The sequence below is a fragment of the Notolabrus celidotus genome, chromosome 4, assembly GCF_009762535.1.
Source record: "Notolabrus celidotus isolate fNotCel1 chromosome 4, fNotCel1.pri, whole genome shotgun sequence".
Lineage (NCBI taxonomy): Eukaryota > Metazoa > Chordata > Actinopteri > Labriformes > Labridae > Notolabrus > Notolabrus celidotus.
The window spans coordinates 3,523,179-3,542,747 of NC_048275.1; the positions used below are offsets into that span (position 1 = coordinate 3,523,179).

At 40.5% G+C, this 19,569-nt stretch overlaps 1 protein-coding gene across 1 annotated transcript; it reads right to left on the bottom strand.

Moving 5' to 3' along the window:
- Positions 1-279: 279 nt before the first annotated feature.
- On the bottom strand, positions 280-18,153 carry memo1 (mediator of cell motility 1). The gene is made up of 9 exons (XM_034681676.1): positions 17,702-18,153; positions 12,885-12,966; positions 12,721-12,789; positions 12,518-12,630; positions 11,975-12,086; positions 10,441-10,583; positions 10,252-10,328; positions 9,792-9,896; positions 280-5,657 (listed from the first exon to the last, which is right to left on the bottom strand). The coding sequence occupies exons 1-9, from the start codon at positions 17,760-17,762 to the stop codon at positions 5,526-5,528; spliced, it is 894 nt and encodes a 297-aa protein (XP_034537567.1). The 5' UTR covers positions 17,763-18,153; the 3' UTR covers positions 280-5,525.
- Between the last annotated feature and the right edge of the window lie 1,416 nt (positions 18,154-19,569).

The following is a 19,569-nucleotide window of genomic DNA, read 5'->3' on the forward strand; positions in this document are numbered from 1 at the left end:
ATTATTTATACAGTCTATATGTTTTTAGTCGCTGCAATAAAAGAAGTGAGTGATGATTTTCCCTCATTCATCAAACCACCTGGCTCCCCCTCCTGGGGAAGTTTCATACCTCCTCTGAGACAGCTGTGATAGCACTCGGTCATGTTTCCAAGTTTCTTCTTAAAAATCAGAGACAGCTCAGAGACAGTAAACAGAATAATCAAAGCCAGAGATAAACACATGACACATTCGTTTACTGTCTAACTGTAACCACGTGAAGAAAAGACAGCAGAGCCGAGGTGCTTTCAGTACATTTTACTTGTTTTGTAACATGAATCCACGGCCTGAACTGAAGCCTTTTGGGATGCTTTGTCAGTGGAACCTGAGATAAAAAAAACTCCATTTAGGGAGTAGTTAAGTAGTATATTTTTAGGTTTGTGACGTGTAAGTTCCCGTTCTCTAAGCAAGAAAAAAAAATACAAAAAAACAACATTTCTAAAAGACAAACAAAGATCCATAAACAGAAAATGAACAGTGTTGAGGTTCAGCCTTTTGTCTCTCTACAGGAATGAGGTGGAGGAAACAGAACACCACTCCCTGCTGGAGAACGGAGATAACAGTTGGTGCCATTTTAGACCAACGGATGAAGGGGGGGGGGGGGGGCAGGTCGCACACTTCAGGAGTGCTGGGTGAGCTGTAAGTCGGGCGCTTGGCGCTGGGCGCTGGGCGAGGGGACGGTGGGGTACATATGGAAAAACACAAACTGAAAGAACACATCTAAAATAAGACTAAAGTGAGATTACGCTTTATATGTATATGTGCAACAGTGATAAAAGGCACAATAGCACAGTGTGTCATGCTTTTCTAGTTTCCCTTCATCAGTCTGTGCCCACTTTGTTCAACCAGACGTTGTAGCTTAATGCTAATGGCGGCGCTTCGTGCGGCGCCGGGGGGATGTCGGAGGACTGCATCGTGTTCTGCTATCATCGTACTGTCATTCAAAGCTTCTACTGACACCAGAGATTAGCATTTAGCTTTAGTACGCAGTCTGTTAATATATTAAATATTAGAGGAGCACTACAGCTGCTACCGCTTTAGTAAATCCCTTCGAAGAAAAGGAACATTTCATCTTCTTTGACAGCAATTGTGTTGCTTAATATCTCATAAGGTTAACATTTTAAATAGACTCAGATCTGATAAATCCATAATACAGCAGAGTAACATCTGTCACTGGTAGTTTAAAGAAACTTAGAGGCTCATTTTGATTTTGTGCTGATCTGAAAAAGCAGGAATATAACGGAGGAAATACTCGCACATTAATCTGACCGGGTGACAGCCACGAGAAGTCCACAGGAGGAGGTAAATAAGACACGAGAGGTCAAAACGATGAGAGCTACCGTCAGGGCGGCTGATAGGAGTGTTTCACAGAGCAGATCCTCGACCCACCTGGACAGGTATCTGCCTTCGTCTCGGTCTATGGTGCTTCCTCAAACCGGTCCCTCCTGAGTGCCCTCCATTTGAAGTCACACCCACAGCTGAACAGATCTTATTCATTTCAACATGATGTTTCTAATCTAACCTACTCTTAAAAATAAAACTTCATACTGAAAGAAACAATCAGTTTCCAAGACTTGACATGGCTTCATTCGATCCTGAATATATTTAAAGCTTCAGATTTTGCAGTTTCTGTCTGAAAACTGGACTTTCGTGTACGGAGTGACTCCCAGTGATGAACGCAAGCCAGCGGCGGTGCAGACTCGCTGTTAAAGGGTCTATAGACAACACTCAAAGTTACAGACGCTCCACGAGAACACATGAACATGCAAACAGAGAGGAGGAGTGTATGGAGAGGGAGCAGAGGGCCTCATGTCTGCTCTGTGAAACATTCGTGTCCGCGGCACTGATTCGTGTCTCATTATTTGACCCTTCGTGTCTTAATTCAAGAGACAACTTCACGTGTCACGCAACCTGTGGACCTGTTGTGGCTTTTTACCCTGATTGAGCTCGTGTTCGAGTGTTTCCTCTGATGGTTTTTACATTTTCCTCCAGTACAGACACTTTTTTGGCAAATTAACCACATCCGATGGATCCTCACAGCAGTAGCCAATTTTTCGTACGTGATGTTCAGTGTGGGAAGCTGAAGTCTCATGATATTGTATGAATAATACCACGACTGTAACGGTTCCATTTAAAGGGAATCAGACAAATTATTATTTCACCATTATTTCAACTCGTTAGCTAAACAGCTAAGATAATATCCGCTAGCTTGCGGGACAAAGAGACTAGCTTGTTGTTTTAACTCTCCGTTGGACCTCATTATTGCACCGCCTGCAGCTGGTACAAAATGCTGCTGCCCGTCTCCTCACTGGCAAACGCAAGAGTGACCACATATCCCCTGTCCTAGCTTCGCTGCTCTGGCTCCAGGTTGCTTTTAGAATAGATTTTAAAATGTTATTGTTTGTTTTTAAAGCTCTTAATGGCCGAGCCCCCCAGTACCTGACCGAGCTTCTCCAGTATCATGTCCCTGCCAGGACATTGAGATCATCTGCTCAGTTGGTATTGGCCACTCCCAAAACCAGGCTTAAAACCAGAGGTGAGCGAGCCTGTGTGGAGGCGGCTCCTCGGCTCTGGAACAACCTGCCCCAACAGATCCGCTCTGCAGGATCAACTGAGGGTTTTAAATCCTCTCTTAAGACACACCTCTTCTCCCTGGCTTATAAAGGTGACATATCACGCTTTTTTCATCAACATATATTGGTCTAAGAGGTCCCCAAAACATGTCTTTAAAGTTTATGCTCAAAAAAACACTTTGAAATCAGATTTTGGTCTGCCTGAAGAACCCTCTTCTTCAGTCCTCCTCAGAACAGTCTGTTTTCTCTCTGACCACGCCCCCTCAGGAAGTGGATGTGGCCTCGGCTGTCCAGCACGTTGATCTAATGTTTACATGTTGGCTGAATATACACGGCTGCTCACAGACCCGCGTTACTTCAACCCTCTGAATCTGATCCAGAATCTGATCCTGACGGAGAGGCTCCTGTAGCAGGACCTTTCTGAAGGATTGGTCACAGATTTAGTGTTTCTTGTTGTTTTATTTATCAGTATGTCCACGTGTGTCTTGGTACACAGCTACGAACATGTAGCTATGTGGCTATGCTAACTAGCGCTAGCACTTATCCATGATAAATACAAATCATCCACTAGATCTTCAAATCTGCAGACGTGGGGAGTCAAACCGACCTCTGCCAGAAAGGCAGCAGGACCTTTCTGAAGGATTGGTCACAGATTTAGTGTTTCTTGTTGTTTTATTTGTCAGCATGTAGACGTGTGTCTTGGTACACAGCTACAGCTACAGCTATGACATGTTGCTATGTAGCTATGCTAACTAGCGCTAGCACTTTTCCATGAAAACTAAAAATCATCCCCTAGATCTTCAAATCTGCAGACGTGGGGAGTCAAACCGACCTTTGTGTTTATTAAGACAGCCTACAACTAGCATGCCTCCCTCCTAAGCTCCTTGTTAGCACACATTTGTGCAGGTAATGAAAAACGGAGGAGGGATTCAGTATTATTTTATACAGTCTATGGGCTGAACAAGCTCCGAGCTCTGACTCCGTGACAGACCGGATATTGTTGTTATGTAACAAAAACACTGAAGTCTGAAACGGCTGGTTTCACACACATTTACAGAAAGGTGGAGAAATCAGAACAGGGGCAGAATGGATTCTTTTCATTCTTGGGGGGTTTGTAGACAGGGACACATATTTCAGGTAGAGAACCATTAAAAAGCCCATTTTGCATGATATGTCACCTTTAATCAACATTGAGTGGACATCTGGCATAATCTTAATTACATTTAAATTTATTTTATTCTATCTTATTTTATTATACATTTGCACTGTTTATGTATTTTAATATTGTATTGTATGCTATGTTTGTCATTTGTGCTGTTTTTGATCTGTACAGCACTTTGGTCAACTCTGGTTGTTTTAAACGTGCTCTATCAATAAAGTTTGAGTTGAGTTGAGTTAGCTGAAGTCGTATTGTAGCTCGTTAATCAAACTTTGTTTCGCTTGCTAAATGTACCTCCAGACTTCCAGAGCTTGTTGTTTTTTTAGTATCAAGAAGAAATAAATATTTGTCAGATGGCGTCCACAGACATGGACGCCGCTGTCCTGGGAGGAAAATGTCCTGCGTGTGACTTTAGCGAATAATTAGCTTTATCTAACGTTAGCTTGTTGTTTGGCGAGGAACAAAACGTAAACTCACAGCGCTAACTAGCTTAATGACTTCAATCTTCCTGAAACATTTTGGCTTTCTTAAAATCTGAATACGACAAAAAATCTGAGGTTTCAAATCTACAACTTCATCTCTTCTCAGGCTACAACAAAAGCTTTGCTGCTCTTCCAGAAACGAGCATGTAACAAAAGAAATCTCCAAATCCAGCAATAAAGGAAATCTTCTCTTCAGTGTCCTGCGTGGAGATTTTAGGAACCGCAGAGATCCGAGGGAGTCGAGTAAGATTCGACAGGAGGCGTCTGCGCTGGGAGAAACCTACACCACATCCAGCTCTGATGACGCTTCTGTCGTACCTGTAACTGCATCAAGGCCCGCAAATGCATTTCTATAACGCTACAGATATTAAGTGAGACTCTGGGAGCAGTGTTGTGCACATTTATATGTCGGGCAAACCATGTTGATGGCTTTAGAGCTTCACTGACAACACTGCTTTAGTTCAAATCTACAAACTACTGGAGTAAATACTTCACGTCTAATAAACTATGAAAAGAGGGAGAATAAGAGGAGAGTAAAATATGAAGAAAAGATAATATTCAAGAATTAACTGAGTAATACACTTTTTGGTTTGTACAGAGGGGTTAGTGAACTTTGCTGTAAGCAGCCCTTTGTTAGCAACTACAACATAAGAGTATGTTGAGCGATGGTGGGATTACCTATGACACTGTTTTTAGGAGTTTAAGTTCGCATGAAGCTCGAAGCGGTCAGTCAAAACACTTCATTCTCATCCGGCAGCGTTTCAGTGTTCTCCTTTAAAGATCTGCAGTTTTATTTTCATTACTTTTACATGAGCACAGAACGCCAGGAGTCCAAGATTGCATCATCAAAACAAGTGAAATCCATCGTGTTGTCAGGGAAAACAAACTCACTCACTACAGTCCTCGCAACAAAAAAAAAAACCTCACAAGAGCTCCCCCTCCGAGCCAAACTAACAAGAGCTCATCCTCTAAACTTTAACTTCTGTATAATCTCAAAACTGCACTTCACACTGAAGGTTTCAACCTAACGCTCGGAGACACACTTCAAACTGAGAGGAGGGTGGAGAAAGGCGGAGCAGAGCTGAGAGAGAGAGACAGAGAAAGAAGACTGTATTGGCTTCGAGTGTCTAGGTCCTTCCTGCAAATAGTGGGCGTAACACGGGGAGGGCTGAGGAAGAGGAGGAGGAAGGGGAGGGGGGGTGTCGGGGTCAGGTTATGGCGATAGATAGTAAGGGCAGGGCAGCGGCATTGCTTTGCCCCCTGCGACGGTCGACCTCAATGAACGATGAGCGCCCCGGCAGCGTAACTCACAGAGCTGTCCTGCCAGTTCCTGCACTCACTGGACTGGGCGTAGTTCAGGAAAGAGAAGTTCATTTCTAATCCAGACTTCCTCAGCTCGGCCACGGCCTGCAAGACACACACAAGAGGAGCATCCACTTAGTCTGACTCACACGGAACAGATCACACACACACCGTACGGATCGAGTCTCCCTGATCAGAGATAGTCACTGATTCAGCATTAGGGTTGAGCATCAGTTCGGATTTTGTGATTGGTGGATTCGTTGAGGCACGTGAATTTTCATTCCCCAGATCTGTGCCCCGAAATGATCCCGTCTCTGAGGTCTACAGAGAGTCCCTTTGACTTCATGGTTTGGTTTGTGCTCTGACATGTACCGTCAGTAGTCTTCTCTCAGCCCACCGTGAATGCGTCTCTCCCCGGTGTTCCAGTTTTAAAAGTGACCCTGTAAACTGGAGACCTTCAGCTGAACGTGTCAGTGTTTGTGGAGTTCTCCAGTTAACAGTGTCGCGGTTTAAACCAAAACACCGGGTGATCTAAAGCCGTGTTGAAACGTCTTTGCTACTCGCGCTTATCTCCTCTCACGTGTTGATTCATTATTTGCTTTTTCCATGTTTTTAATGGTAGGCGCAAAATTTTCACTTTTTTGCATGTTTTTATGCTTTTGGAGCACAATTTAAAATTTGAGGAATTTTTTTTTTGTCAAATGTTTTTGTCAAATTTTTATTTAAAAATATATATATATATATATTAAATTTTTTTTTTCAAAATTAATTTTTTTTCAAAAAAAATAAAAAAATTATTGTCAATTTTTATTTCCAATTTTTTTTTCAACATTTTTTTTTTCAATTTTTTTCAAAAAACATTCACAGTCATTGTTTTTTCCATCTGTGATTCTCTTGATTTCTCTTTCTTTCATTAGTTTTTATTTGTTCTATCTTTTTTGTATGTGTGTGTACTTTTCAAAAGAAGAAGCTGTGATTCTCTTGATTTAGCAGCTTGTAACAGTAGTCTTCTCTCAGCCCACTGTGAATGCGTCTCTCCTCCCGGTGTTCCGGTTTTAAAAGTGACCCTGTAAACTGGAGACCTTCAGCTGAACGTGTCAGTGTTTGTGGAGTTTACACAGCTGTTGAAACACAGAGGGAGTTCCTGGGAATGCAAACTAGTTTAGTTTTTATTAAGATTTCAAAATATCCTCATCAGATATTTAATGATGGTCTAAAGACGTATATGAGGGATGCATCCGGCTGAGAGTCTCCAGTTAACAGGGTCGCCGTTTAAACCAAAACACCGGCCGATCTCTGCCACGGCTTTTTGAGTTCAAAAGGATTTTAAAGCCGTGTTGAAACGTCTTTGCTACTCGCGCTTATCTCCTCTCACGTGTTGATTCATTCTTTGCTTTTTACATGTTTTTAACCGCAGGCGCAAAATTTTCACTTTTTTGCATGTTTTTATGCTTTTGGAGCACAATTTAAAATTTGAGGAAAATAAATTTTTTCGACAGGCTCCTGGTCAACTTTTTTTGTCAAATTTTTATTTTTTAAAAAAATGTATTAAATTTTTTTTGTCTAAATTTTATTTTTTCCCAAAAAAATAAAAATAAATTGTTTTGTCTTTTTTTTCAAAAAAAAATTAAAACATTTTTTTTTTCAATTTTTATTTCAATTATTTATTTCAATTTTTTTTTTTTTTCAAAAAATTTGTTTTCAATTTTTTCCTAAAAACATTCACAGTCATTGTTTTTTCCATCTTTGATTCTCTTGATTTCTCTTTCTTTCATTAGTTTTTATTTGTTCTATCTTTTTTGTATGTGTGTGTACTTTTCAAAAGAAGAAGCTGTGATTCTCTTGATTTAGCAGCTTGTAACAGTAGTCTTCTCTCAGCCCACCGTGAATGCAGCTCTCCTCCCGGTGTTCCGGTTTTAAAAGTGACCCTGTAAACTGGAGCCCTTCAGCTGAACGTGTCAGTGTTTGTGGAGTTTACACAGCTGTTGAAACACAGAGGGAGTTCCTGGGAATGCAAACTAGTTTAGTTTTTATTAAGATTTCAAAATATCCTCATCAGATATTTAATGATCGTCTAAAGACGTTTATGAGGGATGCATCCGGCTGAGAGTCTTCAGCTAACAGGGTCGCTGTTTAAACCAAAACACCGGCCGATCTCTGCCACGGCTTTTTGAGTTCAAAAGGATTTTAAAGCCGTGTAGAAACGTCTTTGCTACTCGCGCTTATCTCCTCTCACGTGTTGATTCATTCTTTGCTTTTTCCATGTTTTTAACGGCAGGTGCAAAATTTTCACTTTTTTGCATGTTTTTATGCTTTTGGAGCACGATTTAAAATTTGAGGAAAATTAATTTTCTCGACAAGCTCCGGGTCAATTTTTTTTGTCAAATTTTTTAATTTAAAAAAAAAATATTAATATTTTTTTGTCTAAATTTAATAAAAAAAAAAAATGATAATAATAATAATTTTCATTTTTTTCAAAAAAAAATTAAAACATTTTTTTTTTCAATTTTTATTTCAAATTTTTATTTCAAATCTTTTTTTTTTCAAAAATTTGGTTTTCAATTTTTTCCAAAAAACATTCACAGTCATTGTTTTTTCCATCTGTGATTCTCTTGATTTCTCTTTCTTTCATTAGTTTTTATTTGTTCTATCTTTTTTGTATGTGTGTGTACTTTTCAAAAGAAGAAGCTGTGATTCTCTTGATTTAGCAGCTTGGAACAGTAGTCTTCTCTCAGCCCACCGTGAATGCGTCTCTCCTCCCGGTGTTCCGGTTTTAAAAGTGACCCTGTAAACTGGAGACCTTCAGCTGAACGTGTCAGTGTTTCTGGAGTTTACACAGCTGTTGACAGGCTCTGGGTCAAATTTTTTTGTCAATTTGTTTTATTTTTTTAAATATATTACATTTTTTTTGTCTAAATTTTATTTTTTCCTCAAAAAAAAAAAAAAAATTGTCTTTTCTTTTAAAAAAAAAATTAAAACTTTTTTTTTGTCAATTTTTATTTCAATTATTTTTTTCAATTTTTATTTCAAATTTTTTTTTTTCAAAAATTTTGTTTTTTTCAAAAAAAATTTTTTTGAGGGAGAGGGAGTTCCTGGGAATGCAAACTAGTTTAGTTTTTTATTGAGATTTCAAAATATTATTTGGCCTGATTAGCACAATCTATCCAAGACTTCAGCCTGCGGTCAAAACGCAGACAACAATGGTGGCACAGGAACCTTTATGTTCAGGGTAAAGTAGTTCTGGGGGCTGAAAGACTCCAGAACTCTTGGTCCAAATGCACCTAAAGTTTTCAAATCTGTAAACTGAGAAGTTAGGGAGCAATGTTTCCTTGAGTTGTTTTAGCCACTTTTTATTCTATTTCATTCATGTTTTAAGTATAGCATCTTATTTTCCTTTTATGGTTTAATATTTTATAACCTTAGAAATGTATTTTATTTTGGTGATTTTTATTTCTTGTGTTGAGTTTTTTAACATCTTATTTTACCTCCAGTGTTTCCTGGTTAAGATATCATGAGAGAGTTTCCTCAGTTCATTCAGAAACTTCTTCTTTATTTTTATTGTTTTTATTATCATTGTTTCATATATTGTGTTCTTCACTTTAGGATTGTGGGTGGGTTTCGGGGTTGGGGGTGGGTTGGGATTAGGATGGGGGGGGGGGGTGGTTTATTTTTATTTTTTGTACAGCACTTTGTTACAATATCATTGTATGAAAAGCACTTTATAAATTAAGTCTGATTGATTGATTGATTGATTGATTGATTGATTGATTGATTGATTGATTGATTGATTGTTGGGACTCGTGTGAATTATCCCAATCCAAAACTACCAAAATGCATAACGGCCTGATGGTGAGAATCTTTGTTTGTATTCACGGACTGATTAAATGACCTGAACAATAACACACCACACATGTCCTCATGTGACACCAGCTCATGGTGAAAGAACTGCATCCCGTCGGGAACTTGAACCATCAAAGGAGCAAACAAAATGCTGTGAAACATACAGTGTTGATCAACTGTTACGTCCAATGCCAAGAAGGATGTGCCGAGTTAACAGTTTTAGTGTTTGGGCTCTGAATATTTTTAAAATTAAGTCCCTTTTATTGTTGAAATACTGAGAAATACTCAGTGCTTTTTACATTTATGCTGCTTTTGCTATTTCCATGATTCCTCACAGGTGGTCAGCAGGTGAGATTGTACATTTAGATTATTCCCCTCTTCTTCTTCTGTGGTACTTACATGTAGCAGCACTCCGATAGGGTGACGTCCACAGATGGTGTTGCGGTACTTCTTCAAGTAGTTGGTGAAAGACATTGGATCCAGCTGTTCTATAATGCCCATACCCTTCATGAGTGGAGATAAACACAGTCAGACACTAAAACATGGCCTCATTTATTTAAACAGATGTTAGTATTCTGAAGTTATTAATTCAGTTTGTATGTGTCCTCTGGAATCTTCTGTCATTACCAGGAGCAGTATACTTTTAGGAGGTTCATGGAGGCACTTAGTCCAGAGTACATAGTGTACAAAAGCACCGTTTATTTCTGTCTCGGTGTGACACGAATGTCTATTAAACATCGACTTCACCACCACGACAGCTGTGCATCCGTCTGATGGGAGCTCAGACTCTTCTGCACAACTTCCATCCTATAAGTGACAGCACATTTAAATATATATATATGGATGTTGAAGCGATTACCATTTTATCCAGATGCTCAATAGACCTGTAGATCTCCCCTTGAGACTCATCGTAGTACGTGTAACGGAACCGCTGACCTTCAAAAGAGACAAAGACATCGGTGCAAAGCTGGATACAGCCAAGTAGCAGGTTTAAATTCAGGCTGCGATCACAAACTGAAGGAGCAGGTTTGATGATGTTGGTACATACCCCAGTGGCAGAAGTCAGACGAGATAATGAAAAGGTTGGAGGGGTCTGCCAGGTACTTGCTGAGCAGTTTCCCATACTCCTGTTCCCTGGACTCACTCAGGGCTCCCACGAGCACGGGGACGATGCTAAACTCGTCTTTGTGGCTGAAACGTCAGAAATAAGACTTAGCATGAACACCAACACCTCACATAATGCTGCACCTTCAGTTTAAACCTTTACACCTGATTTTCTCTCCTGCAGCTTTAAGACTCTAACGATGAATAATTAGTGTGTAACAAACTACACTTCAGACTACCTGATCCCTGATTTCCTGGACCAGGAACATGCCTTTGACGCCTGCCAAGCTAACAGAAGGCTCTATTAATTATGCATATCACCCTCTCCATGCACGAGTGTAATACTAGTTTGAATAGAGCAGGAAAAATAAACTCTGATGAGCTTCACCTCATGTTATTTCTATTCGTGGATCCTTTTTTTTATCACTTGCATTCACGAGAGAATACATAGAGGTGGGAAGTAAAGAAGTACAAATACTGAAGAGAAGGTAAAGTCGAGTTTTCACAGCTCACATTTTAAATCAGGTTTTGTTCCTTTAGATTAGAGAGAAGTATTGATAACACTTTCTGGAGTCCCTGAGCTCCCTTGTCTCGTAGGTTCCTCTGGATCTCTGCTGCTGTGGACGTGCCAGACTCCAGCTGCTACAACTACTACTATCTGTCTCCCCACTATCATCTCTCTCTCTCTCTCTTCATCTCCCTCTATCCCTCTCTCCAACACGGTCTCAGCAGATGTGTGTCTAACATGAGTCTGGTCCTGCTGGAGGTTTCTGCCTGTTAAAGGAAGTTTGTCCTTGCAGTAAATCACAACAAATCACTAATGTTCTCCTCAGACTCTTCCCAAACAGAGCAGGTCTAGACCGTACTCTATGTTCTATTATCTCCAAAGAGCCAACATCAAGGCCAGATCAGATCCAGTCCCATCTTCCAGACAGGACTCAGTCTGATCTCATCTTAATCCACCATGAGCAGAGCACTTTGCAGCATTTAGCAAGTTACAGTGGCAAGGACAAACTTCCTTTAACAGACAGAAACCTCCAGCAGGACCAGACTCATGTTAGACACACATCTGCTGAGACCGTGTTGGAGAGAGGGATAGAGAGAGAGAGAGAGAGAGAGAGAGAGAGAGAGAGAGAGAGAGAGAGAGAGAGAGAGAGAGAGAGAGAGAGAGAGAGAGAGAGAGAGAGAGACAGACAGATAGTAGTAGTTGTAGCAGCTGGAGTCTGGCACGTCCACAGCAGCAGAGATCCAGAGGAACCTACGAGACAAGGGAGCTCAGGGACTCCAGAAAAGACCGAAGGTGTAACATTTAAGAAGTACCTTTTGCCTAACCCCTGTAACCCCTAAAACCTTACTACCATGTAAACTTCGTCCTGAATTAGAAGTTATGTTTGAACTTTAATGCTAACTTCAAAGCTCAATGTTGCATTTGGTGCATTCATACAGAAAACAAATGAACTACTTGTGTTTGTTCTCACCTCTCCATGGCTTTAGCAGTGTAAGGCAAGTGCATTTCAATACTGTGCTCGTCTTCATCTGTCTGAATACTCATCCGCTCAAACAACCCAGTTTTCCAGAGGTCGGCGTACACTGTAAAACAGGTGAGACTCACTTTAATGTGTGCACCTCAGCATGACCACGTCTGCTAATGAAGTCGTTCTTGGAGTCGTTTAAATTAGGAGTCCTGATTAAGTGTGTAGCTGAGCGAGACCTCATCACTTTTTTTAAAACAGAGTCAGAGATCTGCCTGCTCTCTGGAGGATGATTTAAAGAACATCATCGCACAAAGATCCCAAAAGGTTTGCATGCTGGAGCTCCTGTCAGGTTGGACTTTAACAACCAAACAGGAAGTGTAGATCACAGATTTATTTTAATGATCCAGAGAGGATAAGAAAGGTGTTTGTCTCACTTGGTTGTTGGCAAGAAAGAAGCACAAGATTCTGCAACTCCAAAAACACCTTCCTAAAGACACACCTAGCGTGTTCATGTTTTAATATCTCATGCTTAAAAAGAGTGAGTACCCTTCTGGTCGATTCTCAGGTCATAGAGAGGTGTTCTATAGATGTCTGCAGTTGACAGGGCACAGCGGGAGAGGGGCACATGGTGTGAAGGTCCCAGGATGAACACCCTACGACTGAAGAACAACACTTTATCGCATCATCCTGCACATGAAAAATCAGATAAGCCACACACAGAGCTTCTCAAGGATCACTGCACGACTTACGTAATGGAGGGATCAACCTGCTTGTAGGCATGTGCTGCACAAGCACCACAGTAGGTATAGCCAGCATGCCTGCAAAGGAAAACATGTCATGTTAGGATGAGACTGAAGCACAGATCCCTTCTGACATGTCTGCGTGTTTCCCCCTCGTGTCAGCGTGTGCTTACGGTGCTATGATGGCTCTAGCAGGTCTGATTGAGGACTCTGCTTTGGACAGCCAGCCCTCTAGTTGTGCGTTCAGCTGGGATCCTGAAACAGAAGAAATGATAACCGTTAGATTTCAGATCCGGAGCTCGATCTTGCTCGAGCTTCTGCACCACCATCACAGAGTCACACTCCCTGCATCTGCTGACGAGGGTTGAAATGTGAAGTGTGGCAGCGGGGTTGGTGTTATTTGAGGTGAGAGATATTTAAACACTAGACTGAACTTTAACACATTCCCCGTCTCCTGATAATCTTTGACGAGCTTGACTTTCTGGTTACAACACCCTTCCTTTACCTGTCAAACTACATCAACCTCTGAACTCTCATGACCCGGGTTTGAGCAGTGAAAATAAGCACATGTAATCTCGCTAACACGGTTCACTTTGGTTGTTTTTACAGGCGTTGTGGGGCCTTTATTGAAGAGGACGGCTGAGGAGAGACAGGAAATGTGGGGATGAGGACTGTTGATTCTGTACATGGGGTGCGCACTTAAACAACCAGGCCAACCATCACCAGGAAAAATAGGAAGAACTGGTCTGACAGAGCTCGGTTATGTTCTGCTGGTAGAAAATGCGCCCCATGTACAGAAGAGCTACAGTCCTCAACACAATGGTCATAGAATCAAATCATCGTCCAAACATGACATGGTGCATCTCATTCCCTCTCTTCCTCCTCTCATTACCTGTGTCCCTCTCAAGCTGTCCTTTCAAAATAAAGGCGGTTTAAGCACACACCCCAAATATAGAGGCTATAGTCGCTGGTTTGACTCCCGGCCTCGACCATTTGCTGCATGTCTTCCCCCGCTCTCTACTCCCTACAAATCCTGTCTTTCTTCAGCTGTCCGATTCAATAAAGGCAAAGCCCCAAAATAATAACTTCAAAATAAAAGCCTAAAAGAATAATCAGTCAAATTGAAATAAAAAAAAAAGGTCTGATGGAGCACGACTTGGCTCAGCTGGTCGAGCAGGCACCACATGTACAGAAGATACAGTCCTCAATGCGCTGGTCATTGCATGAATTCATCTTCCCAACATGATTTGGTGCACCTCACTCTCTCTCTTCCTCCCCACATTAACTTTGTCCCTCTCAAGCTGTCCTTTCAAAATAAAAGTAGAGCACTGTTGGTCTCGCAGTTTAGGCATACGCCCCCTGTCAAGAGGCTATAGTAACTATTTCGACCCTTTGCTTCACGTCTTCCTGCACTCTCTACTCCCCTCATTTCCTTTCTTCAGCTGTCCAATCCAATAAAAGCAAAGCCCCAACAAATTAACTTCAAAATAAAAGCCTAAAAGATTAATTTGAAAATGGAAAGCACAAAGTATTTTTGGAATAAATTACCTTGCATCATGATCACAACTGAAAAAATGTAAGCTAAATTTAAAGAAGTGGGGGAACTATTGGCCTTGCGTTTGAAGCGTGCGCCCCGAATATAGAGGTTATAGTCGCTGGTTCGACTCCCATACTCGACCATTTTCTGCACGTCTTCCCCCGCTCTCTACTCCCTACATTTCCTGTCTTTCTTCAGCTGTCCGATTCAATAAAGGCAAGGCCCCAAAACAATAACTTCAAAATAAAAGCCTAAAAGAATAATCAGTCAAATTGAAATAAAAAAAAGGTCTGATGGAGCACGACTTGGCTCAGCTGGTCGAGCAGGCACCACATGTACAGAAGCTACAGTCCTCAATGCGCTGGTCATTGCATGAATTCATCTTCCCAACATGACATGGTGCATCTCATTCCCTCTCTTCCTCCCCACATTAACGTTGTCCCTCTAAAGCTGTCCTTTCAAAATAAAAGTGGAGCGCTGTTGGTCTCGCAGTTTAGGCATACGCCCCCTGTCAAGAGGCTATAGTCACTATTTCGACCCTTTGCTTCACGTCTTCCTGCACTCTCTACTCCCCTCATTTCCTTTCTTCAGCTGTCCAATCCAATAAAAGCAAAGCCCCAACAAATTAACTTCAAAATAAAAGCCTAAAAGATTAATTTGAAAATGGAAAGCACAAAGTATTTTTTGGAATAAGTTACCTTGCATCATGATCACAACTGAAAAAATGTGAGCTAACTTTTATGTCTTCCCCCGCTCTCTACTCCCTACATTTCCTGTCTTTCTTCAGCTGTCCGATTCAATAAAGGCAAGGCCCCAAAATAATAACTTCAAAATAAAAGCCTAAAAGAATAATCAGTCAAATTGAAATAAAAAAAAAAGGTCTGATGGAGCACGACTTGGCTCAGCTGGTCGAGCAGGCACCACATGTACAGATGCTACAGTCCTCAATGCGCTGGTCATTGCATGAATTCATCTTCCCAACATGATTTGGTGCACCTCACTCTCTCTCTTCCTCCCCACATTAACTTTGTCCCTCTCAAGCTGTCCTTTCACAATAAAAGTGGAGCGCTGTTGGTCTCGCAGTTTAGGCATACGCCCCCTGTCAAGAGGCTATAGTCACTATTTCGACCCTTTGCTTCACGTCTTCCTGCACTCTCTACTCCCCTCATTTCCTTTATTCAGCTGTCCAATCCAATAAAAGCAAAGCCCCAAAAAGTTAACTTCAAAATAAAAGCCTAAAAGATTAATTTGAAAATGGAAAGCACAAAGTATTTTTGGAATAAATTACCTTGCATTATGATCACAACTGAAAAAATGTAAGCTAACTTTAAAGAAGTGGGGGAACTATTGGCCTTGCGTTTGAAGCGTGCGCCCCAAATATAGAGGTTATAGTCGCTGGTTCGACTCCCAGCCTCGACCATTTGCTGCATGTCTTCCCCCGCTCTCTACTCCCTACAAATCCTGTCTTTCCTCAGCTGTCCTAACCTATAAAGGCAAAGTCCCATTAAAAAAAACTTCAAAATAAAAGCCTAAAAGAATAATCTGAAAAATGGAAAAAATTTCCCTTAACATATCAATCAGATTTTATGTTTTCAAACTAAAAAATATGAAATGATCACAACTGAAAGCTTGATTTTAAAAAGCTGTTTAAACATTTTAGACAAACTCAAAAATGTGAATTTAGATGTACAGTTTAAGTCCAGCAAACAAGCAGTTAATGTTGACGGATCTATAAAGAGCGAGGGGAACAAAGCGGGGTAACGGGTTATTATTCAGATTCAGATGATTTTGAGAAGTCAAGACTCAGTCTTACTGTTTGCTGTCATGACTTAAAGAGTTAAGAGTCTTTGATAAATGAAATGTTGAAATGTTTTGGTGCTCTGACGATGACAGAGAGGAGAAGCTCTTTAACTGTACTCTGTAAATGTTGGCTGCTTTTATATATTGAGTTTTATAGAGATCTCATGATGTTTTATTTGTCTTCTATCATTTCAATTTACATGAATACTGTGGTTTCTGTCAGCGGTGGACAGTAAGGAAGTCCATATTTTGGGATGTGTACTTTACTTGAGTGTTATTTTTGGGGGACTTTTGACTTTCACTCTTCTACATTTCTATGAATGTTCTTGTTACTCAAAACTTTTGCTCTGACATCAAGTGATGAATTTTTTCTTTAAAATCCAACAAACTGTGTTTGTGTAGTTTTTGTGTGTGGTTTCTCTAAATGGTGTTCAGCTTATTCAAATGCAGAATGATTTGTTTACTGTTTGCCGCACACAAACTTCATCACGGCCTTCAAAATATCCCCATCCAGCCTGAGACAGCACGTCGAGGTCTGCAGCTGAACATTAGTCCTATTCAGGTGAACATTTTAAACCAAGCTGTCTCTGTTGGAGTAACTTAGTCTGTGTTATTACTCTCTGGTTGGTCGTTCCTGTCGTTGCTGTGATTATTTTGGTGCTGTAAATCTGTAGATCTGTAGCTCTGTATCATGTGAGTAACAGAGCAGACTGTACACGCATGTTTTCTTGATGGCACTGCATCGTGAAAATCTCATTTTTCCTACATAATTATGATGTAAGTCTGTTTGTGGGTTATTGATGCAGAACACTAACACAAAAAACATCTATTCTCTCAGTTATGTAAAAATCAAATGTGCAAGTCAGACTAATATCTGGTTTAAATGCTGTAAAAACACACAAAGGCATCCTGATTAGAGCAGACAGGCGTTAGATAAGCCTCCAGAAACAGCTGATGTATGTTGTTTACATGCAACCTAATCATCTGTGCTGTTTCCGTGGAGTTCAACCTGCTGTGTTTTTTCACAACACAGCATACAGCCCAGCCTGTGAAGGGGAAACAAGCAGGCTGCATAAAAACAAAGTGGCAGCTAGCTGGAGAAATGGGGGAAGGGGTGCAACATGAAGCTCCAGCTCTCAGCCCTGCCCAGTCCTTTGTTTCATGTCGGGGAGGATGTCTGCTCTTAACACAAGGAAGCAGAATCAGACAGCAGAAATAAAACACTTTAAATCAGAGGAGCTGATTTTAGAGGTGTCTGATCCCAGCTGACAGCAGCTATAGGCCAGGGGATGAAGCTGTTACAGATATGTTAGCTTGTGTTCAGATGTTATCATTGGTTTCTTGAGAGTAAGCAGTTTGTTTTGAAGCATTTCCATCGAGGAGAAGAGCTGAATAAGCTCAAACAGAGCATGCACCAAATGAACAAACAGAGATAGGAGTCCAGATACATGCTAGCTCGCATGCTAGCTCCTCCTCATCAGCTGGATTAGCATTAAAAGTCAGCTGTGTCAGTGTGTGAATTTAAACCTTTATAACACATTTATATCACATGTTATAACCAGCAGAACAAATACAAGAAATACTCATTACATTAATAATAACATTAGCATGTTAGCACCTAGCATGCTAACCCGGAGCTCTGTAAACAGTTACCCGAGGCAGAGTACCAGCTCCCGGCGTGACTCGCTTCTCTGCACACCACTCGGTTCGACATCTTGGATCCCAAGCCGCCTATCTTGGTGTGCTGAGCTTCAGTCAGGGGACACAGACTGGAGGTGTGGAGAGCCGGGGTGAGAGCTAACCCAGAGGAGAGACTCAGAGAGACTCAGGGAGACCCAGAGAGACTGGAGAGACAAAGAGCAGTTTGACAGCTGAGCTAACAGCTAACAGGTTTATAAGTTCTCCTGAGACTGGAGGTCTGACAGTCTGAAGAGGAGGAGCAGATCTTTTTAAAAAAGGCACAAAGGACAGATTCTGTTTACAGAGTGCCACGAGGAGGAAACAGCGAAGGGGGCAAGAGTAAGATCTGGATCTGTCACAGTCCGGGTCCGGGTCTGAGGATTACTGGTCTGTCTCGGTAAGGTGAGGGTCTTTTTCCTCTCACAACTTTATTCAACAACGTGAAACAGACAAACAGTGCTGACTGGTGGAGGGGGAGTTCGGATCTGTTCAGTGACTCGGAACATTTAACTCGAATCAGTAATATGAACCGGATCTGTGAGGTCCAAAACAGCTCTTTCAGTGGCATTTTTTCACATGCATGACTCAAATTGTTTATATAATAAGCCTTACCCATAAAATATAAATAATAAGATATGTAAGGGATAATGGCTACTAACTTAAATACAAACATGTTGTTAAAAACATTGATTAAAGATTATTTTATAAGATAAGATAATCTTTTATTCGTCCCACAATGGGGAAATTTAAAGTGTTACAGAAGCAGAGTAAGGCAAGGCAAGGCAAGGCAAGGCAGCTTTATTTGTATAGCGCATTTCATACACGAGGGCAACTCAATGTGCTTTACATTAAAACATTAAAAGCATTGGAGACATTCAGACAGGCATAAAAGAACACAATTAAAATGACAAATATGATAAAACAGGAAAGAAAAGGAAAATTAGAAATATATTAAAAATTACATTAAAATTTGAATTTAAAGTGTAGATAACCGTATAAAGTAAACAAGAGCCTATAAAATAGTAGTTATTAAAAGTTATTCGCAATTCAAATTAAAGAGGTAAAACAAGCATATCTTACAAACGTATATACACAACTAAATAAATAATGTACAAATATTTACAAAACCAGTGATGCAGTTAAAATTGTGCGCAGACTTGTAACAGGTTGGAAATCAATGTACAGAACTGAGAAGATGGGTATAAAAAAGGATTGCACATGTAAGAAGAGAGGGATGAGTAATTATTGAACGTTAATAAATAGACAGGGGGGATATTGCACATGAGTCCGTTTTGCTGAGGTTATTGTTATTGATTATAAATTAAATTATTAATCTAAAATGATTTAAGTATACAGTTTTTAATAAACAGTCCCAGTGATTCCCGCTCAGCTTGATTGCTCGTCAGCTTTAAAGCTTTTTCATTGGTTTTAAAATAGACTGAAATTATTAGTCGCGTTTCTTTATGTGCAACAGAAACAAATAAGACCATAATCTGAAAGATATGTATTTAGATTTTGTTATTTTTAATGCCTAAAACTCCTCCATAAGGGTAGGCGTCAGATAAAGCAAAGTTTTTCATACAAAAACACAACTTACATAAGTACAGGACAAAGTCAGTACCAGTGTGTCCACAGGGGGCGCTAAACTCACGGTCAACTCACGGTCATACTACATACCCATATTATTCAACTCACGGTCATACTACATACTTCATACTACATACCCATATTATTTTTTTTATTGCTTAATCTATCATTACCAACTATAATCACACCATGTCAACCTGTCACTACTGAAACATTTTTAATACCGCCTGTAATTACTTCTATTTAATCTAAAT